At 38.3% G+C, this 17,399-nt stretch overlaps 1 protein-coding gene across 2 annotated transcripts in view; it reads right to left on the bottom strand.

Moving 5' to 3' along the window:
* RAD50 (RAD50 double strand break repair protein) overlaps window positions 1–17,399 on the bottom strand; it is a 132,855-nt gene that overhangs the window by 56,932 nt on the left and 58,524 nt on the right. For both annotated transcript variants that reach the window (XM_059417537.1, XM_059417536.1), the window contains exons 5-7: window positions 13,868–14,019; window positions 10,404–10,589; window positions 9,835–10,039 (exon numbers count right to left, since the gene is read on the bottom strand). In XM_059417537.1, coding sequence (XP_059273520.1) covers window positions 9,835–10,039; window positions 10,404–10,589; window positions 13,868–14,019 — 543 coding nt within the window. The remainder of the gene's footprint in view (window positions 1–9,834; window positions 10,040–10,403; window positions 10,590–13,867; window positions 14,020–17,399) is intronic.

The raw sequence follows: 17,399 nt of genomic DNA, 5'->3' as shown, positions 1-17,399 counted from the left end.
AACCATTACCATAACCTAATGTTAGGGTATTTCAACTTCCAAAAAGGGAGCTATGCCAATTAGCAGCAGTCACTGTTCATTCCTCTCTACTTCCTACCCTACACAATCATTAATATATTTTCTCTCGCTACAGATTTGCCTATTTTGGACATTTCGAATAAATGGAATCGTACAGTACATGGTCTTTTGTCATTGACTCCTTTTACTTAATGTGTTTTCGAGGTTCTTGCCTGTTGTAGCATATATCAGAACTTCATTACTTTTTATGTCTGAATAATATTCCAATATTCCAGTAATATGTCACATTTTACTTAGCAGTTCATGGACAACTGAGTTGTTTCCAACTTTGACTATTATGAATAATGCTGCTAGGAATGTCCCTATACAAGTTTTTGTGTAGGTATATTTTTAAATTTCTCTTGGGTGTAGAAATTTAAGGAGTAAAACTGCCGGATCATATGTTAATTCTATGTTTAACATTTCAAGGAACTGCTAAACTGCTTTCCAATGTCAGATGGACCATTTTACATTCCAACAAGCACATAAGATGATTCCAATTTCTCCCTATCCTATAACAATAATATGTCTTTTTGATTTACAGCTACTCTGGTGGGTGTGAGGTGGTATCTCACTGTGATTTTCATTTGTATGTTCCTGATGAATAATGATGTCAAACATCTTTTTATTTGTTTTTGGACACAGAGAGACCTTCTTTAGAGAAATATCTATTTAGATCCTTTGCACATTTTCTTTCACTTTTTTTTTTTTTAAATTACTGAGTTCTAAGAGTTTGTTACATATTCTGGAAAAAAGCTCCTTTTTAGATATATGACTGGCAATTATTTTCTCTCTTTTTGTGGGTTGTCTTTTTGCTTCTCGATGATGTAGTTTGCAAAACAAGTTTTTTATTCTGAGGAGGTCTACTTTTGTCCATTTTTTCTTTCCTCACTTGTGCTACAGTTACCACCTTCAGCTCCTAAAAAACCTATATTTTAAACTTTATTATTCACTAACTTTTCAAATTACTCTGTTGTGATCCTATCTTTTTTTTTTAAGATTTTATTTATTTATCTGACAGACAGAGATCACAAGTAGGCAGAGAAGCAGGCAGAGAGAGAGGAAGGGAAGCAGGCCCCCCGCTGAGCAGAGAGCTCGATGCGGGACTCGATCCCAGGACCCTGAGATCATGACCTGAGCCGAAGGCAGCGGCTTAACCCACTGAGCCACCCAGGCGCCCGTGATCCTATCTTTTCAAAAAGTTTCCTTGTTTCTCCTAATAGATTTTAAGTTCTTTAAAAGAAAGGCCAAAGTTTCTGGCTTCGTCATTCCCAAGAGCACCTGGCACAGTGCTATACAAAAAACCAATATTCATTAAAAAATGCAATCATGTCAATGGGTACTGGAACAGACACAAAACTAAAGCTTTCTAGTTTACAATTCAAAAATCTATACCAAGAAATTAGAAGATGGCAATGGAATAGGAGAACCCTAGGCTCACCCCATCCCACAAATACAACTTATCTACTAAATACCCCAGAAATCTATCTGAAGTCTGGCAGAACAAACTCCACAACTGAAGGTAGAGAAGAAGTCACAGTGCGAAAGACAGTAAGTGTAGAGATGCGGTTTGGGAGAGAAAGAGATTATGGCCCCTGGGGTGGGAAAGGAACAGCAGTCACAGAGAAGGGTGAGAAGACAGACTAACATGCAGGGAAGCACACAGAGAAAACAAATCCCCATAGCAATTGGCTTGAAAAGCGAGAGGGTCTGAATTTTCTGAGTTCTTCCAACCAACAGAGCTTAAGGCCTGGAATTTTAAAGGTCAATGTGTTTGGCTCTGGGAAAGCTCAGAGGGCACTGGGGCTGCTCTTGTTTTATGTGGGGCAAACAGGCAGTGGACATCCACCATGGAAACAGCAATTTGAAGAGTGTCTGAGTGTGGTTAGTGCAGAGGTTGGTTAGTTGCTCCTCTTAGAGCATGTCCTTGAGAGGCAACATTCATTCAGAGACCGCTCTGGGAACAAAGGAACTGGCGGGCACCATTTCCCCCACCATCCCTCAGCATAAGCAGAGAGCGATCTGCAGGAACCAGCCCAGCCCGGACACTTGCTACCTAACTCACTTACACCAAGCCATGCCACCCACACCCCAGTGGAACCTCTGCTCCCAGTCAGCCTCGTCTCAGTCCCAGTGCAGCAGACCCCCTCCCCGGAAGACTGGCCCAAATCCCTGTCAACATTGCATCTCCCAACCCAGGGGTTTTTCAGAGCTTTGGTTCCAGTGGCAGCAGTGACACACCTCACTTCACAAGCAGAACAGAGTACACCTAGTTAAAATGAGCCACAATCAGGCCAGGGACCCAACAATGCCCACAAAAGGTAGAGACAGCTTCTGCAAATGATTGATTTGAAGGATAAAGTGGATACAAAAGCTGAGCAGATGAAGCACACATAGGAGATGCTCCCAGAAGCACCAGGCCCGAGACTACATAGGAAGACTACACAGGAGACTGCAGGAAACATAGGACCTCTTCTTCATAAAGGCATTACCCTCAAAAATAGGAAACATAGGGGCGCCTGGGTGGCTCAGTGGGTTAAGACTCTGCCTTCAGCTCAGGTCATGGTCTCAGGGTCCTGGGATTGAGCCCCGCACCGGGCTCTCTGCTCAGCAGAGAGCCTGCTTCCTCTCTCCCTCTGCCTACCTCCCTGCCTACTTGTGCTCTCTCTCTCTCTATCAAATAAAAATCTTAAAAAAGAAAAAAAGAAAAAAAAAAGGAAACACAGCTGACTTTCCTTACACACAGTAACAGGCATAGAGACTTAGATAAAATGAGAAGACAGAAGTATTTGTCCCAAATCTAAGAATAGGAAAGGCCACAGCTAGGGATCTAAGTGAAATAGAAATAAGTAACATGCCTGTTGGAGAATTTAAAGCAATGATAAGAATACTCACTGGACTTTAGAAAAGAGGGGGACACATCAGTGAGACCATTAACACAGAGATAATGAAATACATAGAGATAAAGGGCTCAATAAATGAAATGAGACACACATTTGATGGAATGAACAGCAGGCTGGTAGAAGCAGAAGAAAGATAATAGTGACCCATAGAGACTAATGGAAAGTCATAAAACTAAATGAAAGGGAGAAGGGGGCCTGGGTGGCCCAGTTGGTTAAGCAACTCCTTTTGGCTCAAGTCATGATCCCAGGGTCCTGGGATCAAGCCCCATGTCAGGCTCCATACTCAGCAAGGAGCATATTACTCCCTCTGCTTTGTTACTTTGCCTGCTTGTGTACTCTCTCTCTCTGCGTCAAATAAATAAATAAATAAAATAAAAACTAAATAAAAGGGAGAAAGAAAGAATTATGCAAAATGAGAACAGACAGGGGTGCCTGGGTGGCTGAGTCCATTGAGCATCTGCCTTTGGCTCAGGTCATGTTTCCAGGGTCCTGGGATCAAGTTCCACATTGGGCTTCTTGCTCATCAGGGAGCCTGCTTTCCCCTGTGAATGCAGCACCGCCTACTTCTGATCACTTTGACAAATAAATAAAATCTTAAAAAAAAAAAAAAATGAGAACAGACTTTGGGAAATCAGTGACTTCACCAAACATAATAACATCTGTATTACAGGAATCCCAGAAGAAGAAGGAGAGAAAATGGGGCAGAGAATTTATTTGAAGAAATAACAGCTGAAAACTTTCTTAATCCAGGGAAAGAAATGCCAGATTCAGGAGGCACAGAAATCCCCCAAGCAAAAACAATAAAAGCAGAGTCACACCATGATATATTGTAACTTAAAAAGCAAAATACTGATAAAGAAAAATAAATATTTAAAGCAGCAAGATGAAAGAAGACACTCACATGAAAAGGAAACTCCATAAGGCTACCATCTGATTTTTTAGCAGAAACTTTCTAAGCCAAAAAGGAGCGGTATGATATTTTCAAAGTGCTGAATGGGAAAAATCTATAGTGAGGAATACTCTAACCAGAAATGCTATCATTCAGAATAGAAAATGAAACAGAGGGGCGCCTGGGTGGCTCAGTGGGTTAAAGCCTCTGCCTTCGGCTCAGGTCATGATCCCAGGGTCCTGGGATCGAGCCCCGCATCGGGCTGTCTGCTCCGCAGAGAGCCTGCTTCCTCCTCTCTCTCTCTCTGCCTGCCTCTCTGCCTACTTGTGATCTCTGTCTGTCAAATAAATAAAAAAAAAAAAAAAAAGAAAATTAAACAGTTTCCTAGACAAGCAAAAACTGAAGGAGTTTATGATCACTAACTCAGCCTTGCAATAGATATTAAAGGGGACTCTATGTGTGAACAGACAAAAAATGACAGTATGAAGATAGAAAACACAAAAGCAGGAAAAATAACTATTTCTGTAAAAAATAACCAGTCAAGAAATATACAAAATAAAAGAACTATAAGATATTATGACACCATGTACCTAAAATGTGGGGAGAAGACGACTAAAGAATGGGTTGAAACTTAAATGACCATCAACTTAATACAGGCTGTATGTATTAAAGGTTATATACAAACCTAATGGTAACCTGATGGTAACAAATGAAAAATCACTAATAAATATTGGAAGAATAAAGAGAAAGAAATCCACATATATCACTAAAGAAAGCTAGTAAACATGAAAGAGAGAAAAATAAGAAAGGATCAGAGAAAATCTTTAGAAACAACCACAAGACAATAAAATGGCAAAAAATACATATTTATCAATAATTATCTTAAATGTAAATGGACTAAATGCTCTAATCAAAAATCACAGGGCTACAGAATGGATAAACAAAAACAAGACCCATCTACGTAACTGCCTACCAAAGACTCATTTTAGACCTAAAGGCATCTGCAGATTGAAAGTGAGGGGATAGAGAAACATTTACCATGCAAATGAACCTCAAAAGAAAGCTAGGGTAGCAGTACTGATACTGGACAAAAAAGCCTTTAAAACAAAGACTGTAATAAGAGACAAAGACACCATAAAATATAATAAAAGGGTCAATCCAACAAGAAGATGCAAAAAATGTAAATATTTATGCTCCCAACACGGGAGCACCCAAATACATCAAATAGTTGATAACAAACATAAAGGAGCTAATTGATAATAATACAGTAATAGTGGGGACTTTATATACCCCACTTATATCAATGGACAGATCATCTAAACAGAAAATGAACAAGCAAACAATGTCTTTGAATGACACACGGAAACAGATTTAACATACTCAGAACATTTCATCCTAATACAACAGAATACAGAGTTTTTTCAAGTGCACATGGAACATTCTCCAGAATAGATCATATATCAGGCCACAAAACATATCTCAAAAACTTCAGAAAGAGCAAAATCATACATCTTTTCTGACCTCAACGCTGTGAAACTAGACATCAACTACAAGAAAAAATGTGGAAAGAGCACTAAATACATGAGGGTTAAATAACATGCTACTAAAGAAGAATGGGTCAGCCAGAAAATAAAAGAAGAAACAAAAAAGTACACGGAGGGCTGCACGAGAGGGCTGCATGACAGGCTCGGCTGGAGGAACTTGCCACTCCTGATCTCAGGGTTGTAAATTCAAGCCCCATGCTAGGTGAAGAGATATGTAAACAAACAAACAAACTTTTAAAAAAGGTACATGGCAACAAATGAAAATGAAACACAATAGTTCAAAATCATTGGGACATAGCACAGGTTGTTCTAAGAGGGAAGTTTATAGCAACAGAGACCTACCTAAAGAAGCAACAGCTCAAATAAACAACCTAATCTTACACCTAAAGGAGCAAAAAAAAGAAAAGCAAATAAAACCCAAACAAACCCCCCCCCTTCTACTCTTGATCTCTTTTTCTCCGACAAATAAATAAAACCTTACAAGAACAAAAAACCTCCCAATAAACAGAACTCCAGGACCATGTGACTTCACAAATAAATTCTACCAAACATTTAAGGAAGCATTAATACCTATTCTTCTCAAACTATTCCAAAAAATTCAAAGGAAGGAAAACCCAAATTCATTCTATGACGTCAGCATTACCTAACACCAAAACCAGATAAAGACACTATTAAAAAAAAGAGAACTACCGGCCAATATCTCTGATGAACATACACACAAAAATCCTCAATAAAATACTAGCAAACTGAATCCAAAAATACATTAAAAAATCAGGGCACCTGGGGGGTTCAGTTGATTAAGCGTCTGCCTTCTGTCTCCCTCAGCCTCCTCCACACAGCTCATGCTTTGTCTTCCTTCTCAAGTAAATAAATAAAATCTTAAAAAAAAAAAAAAGCCATTTACCACAATCAAGTAGTATTTATTTCTGGGTTGCAAGGGTGAGTTCAATATTTGCAAATCAATCAGTGTGATGCATCACCATCATTAAGAATCATAAAGAACCTTGTGATCATTTCAACAGATGCAGAAAAGGCATTTGACAAATATTCATTCATGATAAAAACCCACAACAAAGTAGGTTTGGAGGGGACATACCTCAAAATAACAAAGGCCATCTACAAAAAACACACAGCTAACATCATTCTCAATTGTATTTCTATACACCAAAACTGAAGCACCAAAAAAAGAAACTATGAAAACAATTCCATTTACAACTACACCAAAAATAAGACACCCAGGAGTAAACCTAACCAAAGAGGTGAAAGACCTGTACTCTGAAAAACACAGAATACTGAAGAAAGAAAATGAAAATGACACAAAAAACTGGGAAGACATTCCATGCCCATGGATTGGAAGAACAAATACTGTTGAAATGTCTACAACCACCCAAAGCAATCTACAGATTTAATGCAATCCCTATCAAAATACCTACAGCATTTTCACAGAACTAGAATAAACAATCTAAAAATTTGTGTGGAACCACAAAAGACCTCAAAGAGCCACAGCAATCTTGAAAAAGAGAAGCAAAACTGGAGACATCACAATTCCAGACTTCAAGTTATGCTACAAAGCTAAAGTAATCAAGACAATATGGTACTGGCACAAAAATAAACACATAGATCAACAGAACAGAACAGAAATCCAGAAATAAACTCCAATAATGTGGTCAATCTTTGACAAAGCAAAGAATACCCAAGGGGGAAAAAGACTGTTCAACAAATGATGTTGGGAAAACTAGTCAGCTACATGTCAAAGAATTACACTGGACCACTTTTTTACACCATACACAAAAATAAAATGGATTAAAGACCTAAATGTGAGACTTTAAACCATAAAAGTCCTAAAAGAGAGCACAGGCAGTAATTTCTCCGACACAGAAAATAGTGCCTTTTCTCTACACAGGTCCCTTTAGTGAAGGCAAACAAAAGCAAAAAATAAACACTGGGATTACATTGAAATAAAGAGCTTCTGCACAGTGAAAAGAAGCCATAAAAACTAAAAGGTAACTTATAGAATGGGAGAAGATATTTACAATAACATATCCGATAAAGGGTTAGTATTCAGAACATATAAAAAACTGATACACCACCTGAAAAACAAATAATTCAATTAAAAAGTAGGCATAATACATGAACAGACATTTCTCCAAAAAGCCATCGAGATGGCAAACAGACACCTGAAAGATGCTCAACATCACTGATCATCAGGGAAATGCAAATGAAAACTATAATGAGATACCATCTCACACTTGTGAGACTGAGTAAAAATCACAAGATCCTCTTCAGGATGTGGAGAAAAGGAACACTTGCGCACTACTGGTGGGAATGCAAACTGGGGCAGCCACTCTGGAAAACAGCATGGAGTTTCCTCAAAAAGTTAAAAATAGTACTACTACCTTATGATCCAGCAACTGCACTACTGGGTATTAGCCAAAGTGTACAAGAACACTAATTCAAAGGGATACATGACCCCTATGTTTATAGCAGAATTATTTACAATGCTGAGATATGGAAGCAGCCCAAGTGTCCATCAACTGGTGAATGGATAAAGATGTGATATATAGAGACAACGGACTGTAATTCAGCCATAAAAAGGAAAGAAATCTTGCCATTTGCAACAACATGGATGGAATTAGACAGTATAATGTTAAGTGAAACAAGTCAGAGAAAGACTAATTTCACTCATACATGGACTTTTTAAAAGATTTATTTATTTGAGAGAGAGAGAGAGATCAGAAGTAGGCAGAGGCAGGCAAAGAGAGAGGGGGAAGCAAGCTCCCTGCTGAGAAGAGAGTCTGATGCGGGTCTCGATCCCAGGACCCTGAGATCATGACATGAGCCGAAGGCAGAGGCTTAACCCACTGAGCCACCCAGGTACCCCCATACATGGAATTTAAGAAACAAAACAAATGAAAACAAAACATATGAGCAAAAAAAAAAAAAAGAGAGACAGACAGACAAACTAAGAAACAGACTTAAAAAAAAAAAAAAAGATTTATTTATTTTTTTGACAGATACCACAAGTAGGCAGAGAGTTAGGCAGAGAGAAAGAGGAAGAAGCAGGCTTCCTGTTGAGCAGAGAGCCTGATGCGGGGCTCGATCCCAGGACCCTGGGATCATGACCCAAGCTAAGGCAGAGGCTTTAACCCACTGAGCCACCCAGGCACCCCCAGACTCTTTCTTTTTTTTTTTTTTTTCTTTTTTTTTTTCTTTTTAAAAAAGATTTTATTTGACAGAGAAAAAGAGAGAAAGAGCAACACAAGCAGGTGTAGCTGCAGAGGGAGGAGGAGAAACAGGCTTCCTACTGAGAAGGGAGCCAAATGTGGGGCTCAATCTCAGGACCCTGAGATCATGACCTGAGCAAAAGGCAGAGGCTTAACTGACTGAGCGACCCACGTGCTCCAGGAAACAGCCTCTTTACTAGGAGAGAACATGCTGATGATTACCAGAAAGGAAGTAGGTGGGAGGATAGGTGAAACAGATGATGGGGATTAAGGAATACCTTTGTCATGATGATCAACAGATGATTAAAACAAAAACCTTTTAAAATCAATGAATGAATCTATAATTATTAAAAAAAAATCTATACCAGTATTTAGAGATGCATTTTAAGAGCCAAATCAGTTAACTTCTAAATAACTTTACAATTCTACTATTTGAAACCTAGAAAATAGCCATTTTCAAGCATGCTCTTACTTATTTCGGCTAGGAACACTTTAAGAGCAAGGACATCACTGTAGTACTCCTTGCACCTGTAGACCCAAGCACAGTATACACTGTATACACCTCACACACAGGAAACAATCAATAAATGTTTAGGAAGTGAACATTTTTATTTACAGTCTTTATGGCCCTTCCTATAAACCATAAGAGTTTAGAGAACTGCCAAATATATCAACCTTTTATGTATCAGTTCCAAATTTTATGCAATGTCAAGAATGCCCTGCAAATTAAAAAAAATTCCCTGGAAAGATGTGTTAATTAAAAAAAAAAATCTCCTTAAGAATATAGCAATGTGTAAAGTTGGGTTATTATTTAACAAAGATCTCCATCAGTAACTTAGTATCATGATATGAATTTGTTTACTCTCAAATCCAAGCTCTTTGGGCAATTCTAAGACAAACCATCCAATAGAGAACTAAGATATTTACCATAACATTATAGAGTATCTGATACTTTAAGAAATATACATAACAGTTGGGAGAAGCAGGGTGGAGTTATGGATATTGGGGAGGGTATGTGCTTTGGTGAGTGCTGTGAAGTGTGTAAACCTGGCGATTCACAGACCTGTACCCCTGGGGATAAAAATATATGTTTATAAAAAATAAAAAATAAAAAAAAAGAAATATACATAACATACAAATTTATACAAAAATACTGTGCTTTAGGGGTGCTACTGGGATAAAAGGTGACCTTCCTATTATAAAAGAAATCAAATTACCTTCAATGGATCAAGTTCGTTCTCATAGGATTTGACAATTTCCTTTGACGATGTTAACTGAGCTTCCTTACTAGTAATCTGGTCACGTATCTCACAAGCTTTTTCCTTATTTTGCTTCAAATATTTTAGTTCTGCTTGACATTCTTTTACCTTCTGACCTTGTGTCTGACGTACCTGCCGAAGTGTTTCCAAGGCTTTAATGTACCTTTGGAGACGTTAAATAAAAATCAAACTTCTGTCCAAGGGAATTACAGTAGATTCAAACAAGGGAATATTACAGAGTTGTTAAGATGACATTTACAAAGAGTTATTAGTAACTTAGAAAATGCTTATGATATAATGGTAAATGAAAAACTTACATATAAATTACCAACCCAGTCACTAAAGAAGTACAGAATGAAAACTGAAAGGAAACATGCCCAGTAGTTGCTACTGGATGACAGGTAGTAACTGATTTTTTTTTTTTTTTTTACTTTTAAAACATTTTCTCTTTTAAAAAAGAAGCATCCAAATTGCAACCACAGCTCAATAACTTAATGGGTTATCAAGTCTCACTAAAGGTTACAAACCTTGTTGCTGAAAAAATTTCATCAAATTTTTGCTTCAGAGCCTTCCCTTCACTTAGAGGCCAATTAGAGTCTTCTTGGTGACAAAAAATGACATTATTTAGCACAGACTTGGAAACCCCAAGAGAACTTATCATCTCTCGGTCAATTTCTGCACACTTAGAGCTGAGACTGACCTTCTCACCATGCCTAAAGAAAACAAAAAATGAGAATTTATGTAAACAAAAAACCAAAAACACCCTCCATTTGTACCTATTTAATCATTCCTTTACACTGTACTTGTTTAAAAAAAAAAAAAAGAAAAGAAACAAGAAGAAGGGAAAAAAGAGAGACCCTCATCCCTCCCACTACAGTAAGTTCCTCATGGTAAAAAGTTTAACTCTTAAATGATTCAGCAATTCAACAATGGAAAGTGTGTAAAATAGGGCAGGACAGGAAATGATGCCAGAGTTAAATTTTTACATCTGGACTTTGAAATACAATAATTTAAAATATTTACAGACAATAAACAGAAGAAACTATCTTCCATCCCTAGAATTTAAAAATAAGACAATAAGAGACTTTTAAAGAATAAAACAGGATGAACCACACCAAATAGGCAACAGTGTCTTAAAGACCTCTAAAGACGGCATTGTTTATAGACTGCTCAGTAACAAACACACTGTAAAAAGAGAACAAAGGCAAACTTTAGTGATGCTTACCTAAGCAAACCCAAGGAGTATTCTTTTTTTTTTTTTTTTTTTTTAAGATTTTATTTATTTACTTGATAGAGAGCCCAAGTAGGCAGAGAGACAGGCAGAAGGAGAGGGAGAAGCAGGCTCTCCACTGAGCAGGGAGACTAAGGTGGGGCTCGATCCCAGGACCCTGGTATCATGACCCAGGTCAACAGCAGCCACTTAACTGACTGAGCCACCCAGGCACCCCATCAGGGAGTATTCTTAATCAGTAGACTTCAACTTTTAAGGTCACACTGACAAAGCAATCCAACAGAGAGAAGTGTCTTAGGGTCTTTTAAAAGATAAGTTCCCCCAAAAAATAGAAATAAAAAATAAATAAAAGATGAGTTCCCTACATCATTATACCTACAGCCAAGATCATCCCTGCCCTTGGATTCCAAGAGATCTCTCAGTATATTTCATAAGAAGAACATACTCAAAATTTTCTTTCTTATCTTCTGCGCAGTATCTGTTAATAACCAGATTAGGTGGGCAGAGGTAGTGTCTGTATTTACTGTCATTTATATATTCCAATATATAAATTTGGAAATTTATATATTTCCAATATATAAATTTTGAAAATATTACACCAAGTACAGTGAGAATATTTTGTAGGGAGACAGGATGGACAGATACCAGGAGGTTATCACATTAGACCAGTAAAAGATGATGGTAGCTTGAATTAGAATGGTCACTGCAGAGATGGAAAGAAAGACTCACCAGACATTTAGGTTAAATCCATAGGACCTGGTAATGAAATGAATATACAGGGCAAGGAGGTGTCAGATAGAGGTTATTGGTTTGTGTCAGGTGGATGGACTGGAGTGCCATTCACTGCAATGAGGAGTACTGAAAGAATATTAGCTTGTAGAAGGTTTTTTTAGGAGGCAAGGGAAAAGACCCATGAGCTTGGTTTTGAACATGTTGAATCTGCGGTGTCTTTGAAAGACCTGGTAGAACATGAGAAAGGCAGTTGGGTAAACAGGTCTAGAAATAAAGGTCTGGAGACCTAAATATCTGAATCACCTATGAATATATAGTAATTTGTGTAATGAAGCTGAATGAGATTAACTAGGAAGAGAATATAGAGCAAAAATAGGAGAGGATCTAGAAGCCTGTCAAACTCCTATCTTTACTGGCTAGGTAGGATATGGCTGTGAAGAAGAGAAAGGGAAGAGTGTCATGTCACAGGAGACTATTAAAGATTTTCAAGAAGTTATTAACAGCTACCATTTACTGAATTACAGTGGACAGAACAATGGCCCTTCAAAGATACTTATATTCGAATCCCTGCAATTTGTGAATCTGTTGGGTTATATGGCAGAATAATGATTATAGATGGGAGTTAAGGTTGCTCATCATCTGGACCCTAAATTCAGGGATTACCCTAGATTATTCTGTGGGTCAAAAGAATCATAACAGTCCTTAAGTGGGAGAAGGAGGCAGAAGAGTTGAGAGTGATGTACTGTGAGAACTCTGCCCACCATTGCTGGCTTTGAAGGCGGAGGGCCATTTGTGGGTGGACTGTAAAAGGCAGAAAGGGCACGGAAAGATATCTTTCCTGGAGTCTCCAGAAAGGAACATAACCCTGCCAACATCCTGATTTTAAACAGTGAGATACAACTGAGACTCATAAATTACAGAACCGTAAGATAATAAATAAATAAACTGTAAGATAATAAACTTTAAACTATTAAGTTTGTGGTTTGTTTTACAGTCATGGAAAACTAATATAGGAGCTCTTTACTACCTATTAAGTGTTTTATATGCATTAGCTCAATCCTTAAAACATTTTTTTAAGACATTAATAGTAATAATGAATCCCTATTTTACAAATGAAAAAAACACAGGCTTGCTATGAGATCTATTTTGTAAAGCAATAGCATTATCCTAATTAAGAGAGGGTACCTGTGACCTTAGTTGGAGCTGTTTCAGAATGGGGCTGGAGGAGGAGTGAGAAGGAGACAATATCAATAACTCTTCTTGAGAAGACTGGCTGGAAAGGGGAAGATGAAGACAGACCATAACTGGCATGGAATGAAATCCAAGTGGTGTGGTAGAGACCTGAGTGTGTTTAAATGCCAAGGAAAAGCCTGCTTGAGAAGCCAGTAGCTAAAATATTGCCCCTAGCAAATAATAGGTGCTAAACATTATTCACTAAAAGAATTAATTCATTAGTTGAATAAATACCTAACAAGTAAAAGGGAAGGGTAAGGGGACAGTTAAGTAATGTGCTCAACAAGGATAAAACCTCGAAGCCACGGCAAGCTAATTCCAAAATCCATGCCCATTACAAGATGATACCTGCCTCTAACAAAGGTAACAGTTCAAAGGGAAAAATTATCTCTTTCCTATCTGTATAGTTCTCATCTCACTCCTACACATGATATTAGCATTTTCCATTCATTCAATCTATATTTGAGTGATTGTGCAACTTCAAATGAGCAACTGTTCACAAATTACTCAAAGGAATGTCGCATTATCACTAACTCTTTAATGGGATCATTCCTTTTAACTGATAAATTGATCAAACAATAAATGTTCATAGTGGGTGCAGCGGCAAGGAGTACACAGGAACTCTACTTTCTGCTTGGTTTTGCTGAGAACCTAAAACTGCTCTAAAAAATAAAGTCTGTTTAAAAAAATCAATATGCTCCCCTAAAATAAGGTAATGGGAAAAAAACCCATTAGGTTCTGATGAACATAAATGACTTCAAATGAACAGATATTCAAATATAAATAAACACCTACTTTGTTCTAGTAATGACTCCTTCCAGGGTTTTAAACTCTGTCTTTTTGCTTTTCTGAGTACACACCATAGATCTCTGTACAGCTATAACTTCTCCATTGACATCACGAAACTGTAGACGAATCTGGGCTCTCACATCTGTTTCTTGAGCAACCTTTGAAGATAAATGGAGAAAAATTATGCTACCTTAGTGAGTATTAGAACATTCATTCTAAAAGACAAGACACATGCAATCTTACCAAAAATGAGAAAAAGAACTTAAATATCCAAAATGAGTGCCAGTTCTGCATGCTACCAATATATAAGAGGAAAAGAGTACTCTTTAATTATTTACTGAAATTATTTATTTTCTGTTATTCAGTATCATTAGGAGATCAGGTAAGTCAATTTTCCAAGTAAGTTTTACTTTAAGTATCAAATATATCAAAAACAAAACAAAAAAGTATCAAGAACAGATTTTTAAAAAAATACACAAGTGTACAGAAAAGTAAAAATACAGTATATAAAACTTTTCTCCCATGAACCAATTGAGATTAAGTTGCTGATTTGATGTCCCATCAATATTTCCTACAAAACAGGGACACTGTCAAACATAAAAATCAGGATATTTAGAGTGATGTATTACTACCACATGGTCCCCAGATCCCATTCAAGTTTGGCTGATTGTTCCAGTACACCCTTTACAACAAAAGAATTATACAGTGTATTACAGATCAGAATTATATGTATTACACCCTGTTTATTATATGTATTACACACTGTTTAGAATTACATATTGTTGTCATGCCTCTAGCTTCAGTCTGGGACAGTTCCTCAGATTTTACTTGACTTTCATGACTGGTAATTTACAAACCATTATTTCACAGACTATTTCCCAAAATTTGGGTTTGTCTAGTATCTCCTCATGACTAGAATCAGATTATGTACCTTTGGCAGGAATATTACAGAAGTGACGTGTGTTCCTTTCATTCCATCTTGTCAAATGGGACATGGTTTCAATTTATCCCACTATGGGGGTAATGGTATCTGTCACACTTCTCTACCATGAAGTTATTTTTTATACTTTGCTATTAACAAATATTTGGGATATACATTGAGATGATGTTAATACCTCATACCTCATCAAACCTTCTTCCACTAGTTTTAGCACCTATTAATGTTTCTTACCTGAATGAGCTATTTCTATTATGGCTATCAAATAGTAATTTTCTAGTTCTATTATTTCTCCTACATTTATTTGTTAAGATTCTACTATAAGGGGAGGAGGAGCAAGATGACAGAGAAGCAGAAGACCCTATTTCAACTAGTCCCCTAAAGTGAACTAAGTATCCACCAGAGCACTCTGAACACCCTTGAAATCACCCTGAGATGTAAGATTATACACTTCTGGATCTCAACCCGGGCAGAGGATCATCAGTGGAGAGGTAAAGCGGAGTGGGAAAACTCAGACTGATATCAGAAGGTAAACAAAAGGGGGAGAGCCACCAGAAGCAACCCACTGGAAAGTAATACCCCAATACGAAAAGTGCCCTGTGACTGGGGACCAGCATTAGAGTCTGGTTAAAACCACTCAAAAACAACAAAAGATCTTAAGGGGCAACTGGTGCAATTGGGCGGTCATGGGCACGGGCCTAAGCCCACGATGCCAGGACAGTCACCTCCAGTGACCACCCATGCCAGAGAGAGCTTGGTGGGGGCTCCAGTCCATGGTCCCTGAGCCTACAGCTTTCCGCTGCTTTCACCACTGCTTGGGCCAGGCGTTCTTCCTCCTGTGCCTGAGAGCCTGGTGTGGGCACCAGCCAGGGTCTCTGGGCCCTTAGCCTTTCACAACCTGCACGACCACGGGGTCTGCACACACCCAGTCTGCACCTGAGAGGACCTGGCGCAGACCCTGACTGGCGTCCCTTGGCCTGCAGCCTTCTGTGACCTGCACCGCTGCCTGAGTGCACCTGGCGTGGGCATGGACCCAAGACAGCAATCCCAGCAAGGGCAGACACCCAGGTTTGGGCTCCCCTGGACCAGTATCACTTGTGGTTTTAGAGGCACAGGGGTACAGAGACAAGCGGTGACCTTGGGTGACCACTGAGATGGTGGCTGGGGGTGTGTACCACCTGTGGAGGTTGTGGTGTTCAGCAGAGTTTGCAGAGGGGGAGCCTGTGTCTTCTGGATCACCCAGAGAGGAGCAAACTGAGGCTTCTCTAAGGTGAAGGTCTGGATGCGGACAGTTTACTTCCCACCAACGCTCCAAAAAGCCACAGAAAGCTGTCCAAGAACAAAAACCTTTGGAGAACAAAAGCCTGAAAACGCAGTTTCTACAGAGCCCAGCACCTTAATAAGGGGCAGAACAACTCAGCCAAAGCAAGATCGACTGGCAAACAATGTGGCAGTCCTCTCCCCCAGAAGAGAAGCCAAAAGAACAAGAGGACAACCACCACAGAGTCCCCATAAAACTGTAAAACCCCAACATCAGGGGAAAACAATATATTAAGCTCCCAGTATTACACCAAAACCTATATATTACATAGATACAACTTTTCTTTTTCTTTTTTTAAAAATTCATTCTCACGATTCTTGTTCTCTTAATTTTTTTAACCTACTTACCATTACAACTAGAGGGTTAATACAACATATTCCATAATAACTTTTTAACTTCAACTTGTTTCACACATATACCTATTTTCTTTTATTTTTTTTAATATACATATAGATACAAGCTTCAAGGTAATCCTTTTTCCCTATTCAATACTACCCCTATATATAAACCAGTTTTAATTTCCCTGTATCTCTGGAAAGTTGAGTCTTTTAACAAAGATAACAAGATACACCCAGGAAGAACTGAAATAACCTTCCTCGCCCACATTGAAGATTTATAAACACCTTCCCATCTTATCCTTCTGTCAGTGTTTCTGTGTACTTGCTTTTGTTTTTGTACTATATAAATCTTATTCTTGGGGTTCATTTTGGCTGGTTTTTTTTTCTTTTCTTTTGTTGGTCTTTTTGTTTGTTTTTGTCTTTGTACTTTATAATTTCACTTTGGGGCCCATTTTGGCAGGTTCCCCCCCCCTCTTTTCCTTCTTTCTTTTTGGTGGAGACTTCTGATTGTTCCAAAACTTTTCATGGTACACCCTGCCAAGAACATGTATTCAGCTATACCTCCCCTCAACCAATTCTCACTAAAATGACTATGAGGAGGAACACCCAACAGAGGAAAAATTCAGAGACTGTGACAACAGAACTACTGGATATGGACATAAAGAATATTCTGGAAAGGGAGTTCAGAGTAACAACTATCCAGGCAATGGCTAGGTTGGAGAAGACCATTAGAGACAACATAGAATCTCTAAGGGTGGAGGGGAGAGCTGATCTGAAAGAAGTTAAAAATGCTATCAATGAGATTCAATCTAATCTAAATACTGTAAGAGCTAGGGTAACCAAGGCAGAAGATAGAATTGGTGATCCAGAAGACAAACTGATAGAAAAGAAGGATTAGGAGAAGGCCTGGAACAAACGGCTTAGAAGCCATGAAAACAAAAC

The sequence above is a fragment of the Mustela nigripes genome, chromosome 12 (assembly GCF_022355385.1).
Source record: "Mustela nigripes isolate SB6536 chromosome 12, MUSNIG.SB6536, whole genome shotgun sequence".
In the NCBI taxonomy this organism is placed as follows: Eukaryota; Metazoa; Chordata; class Mammalia; order Carnivora; family Mustelidae; genus Mustela; species Mustela nigripes.
This window is presented reverse-complemented; position numbering and strand designations above follow the sequence as displayed.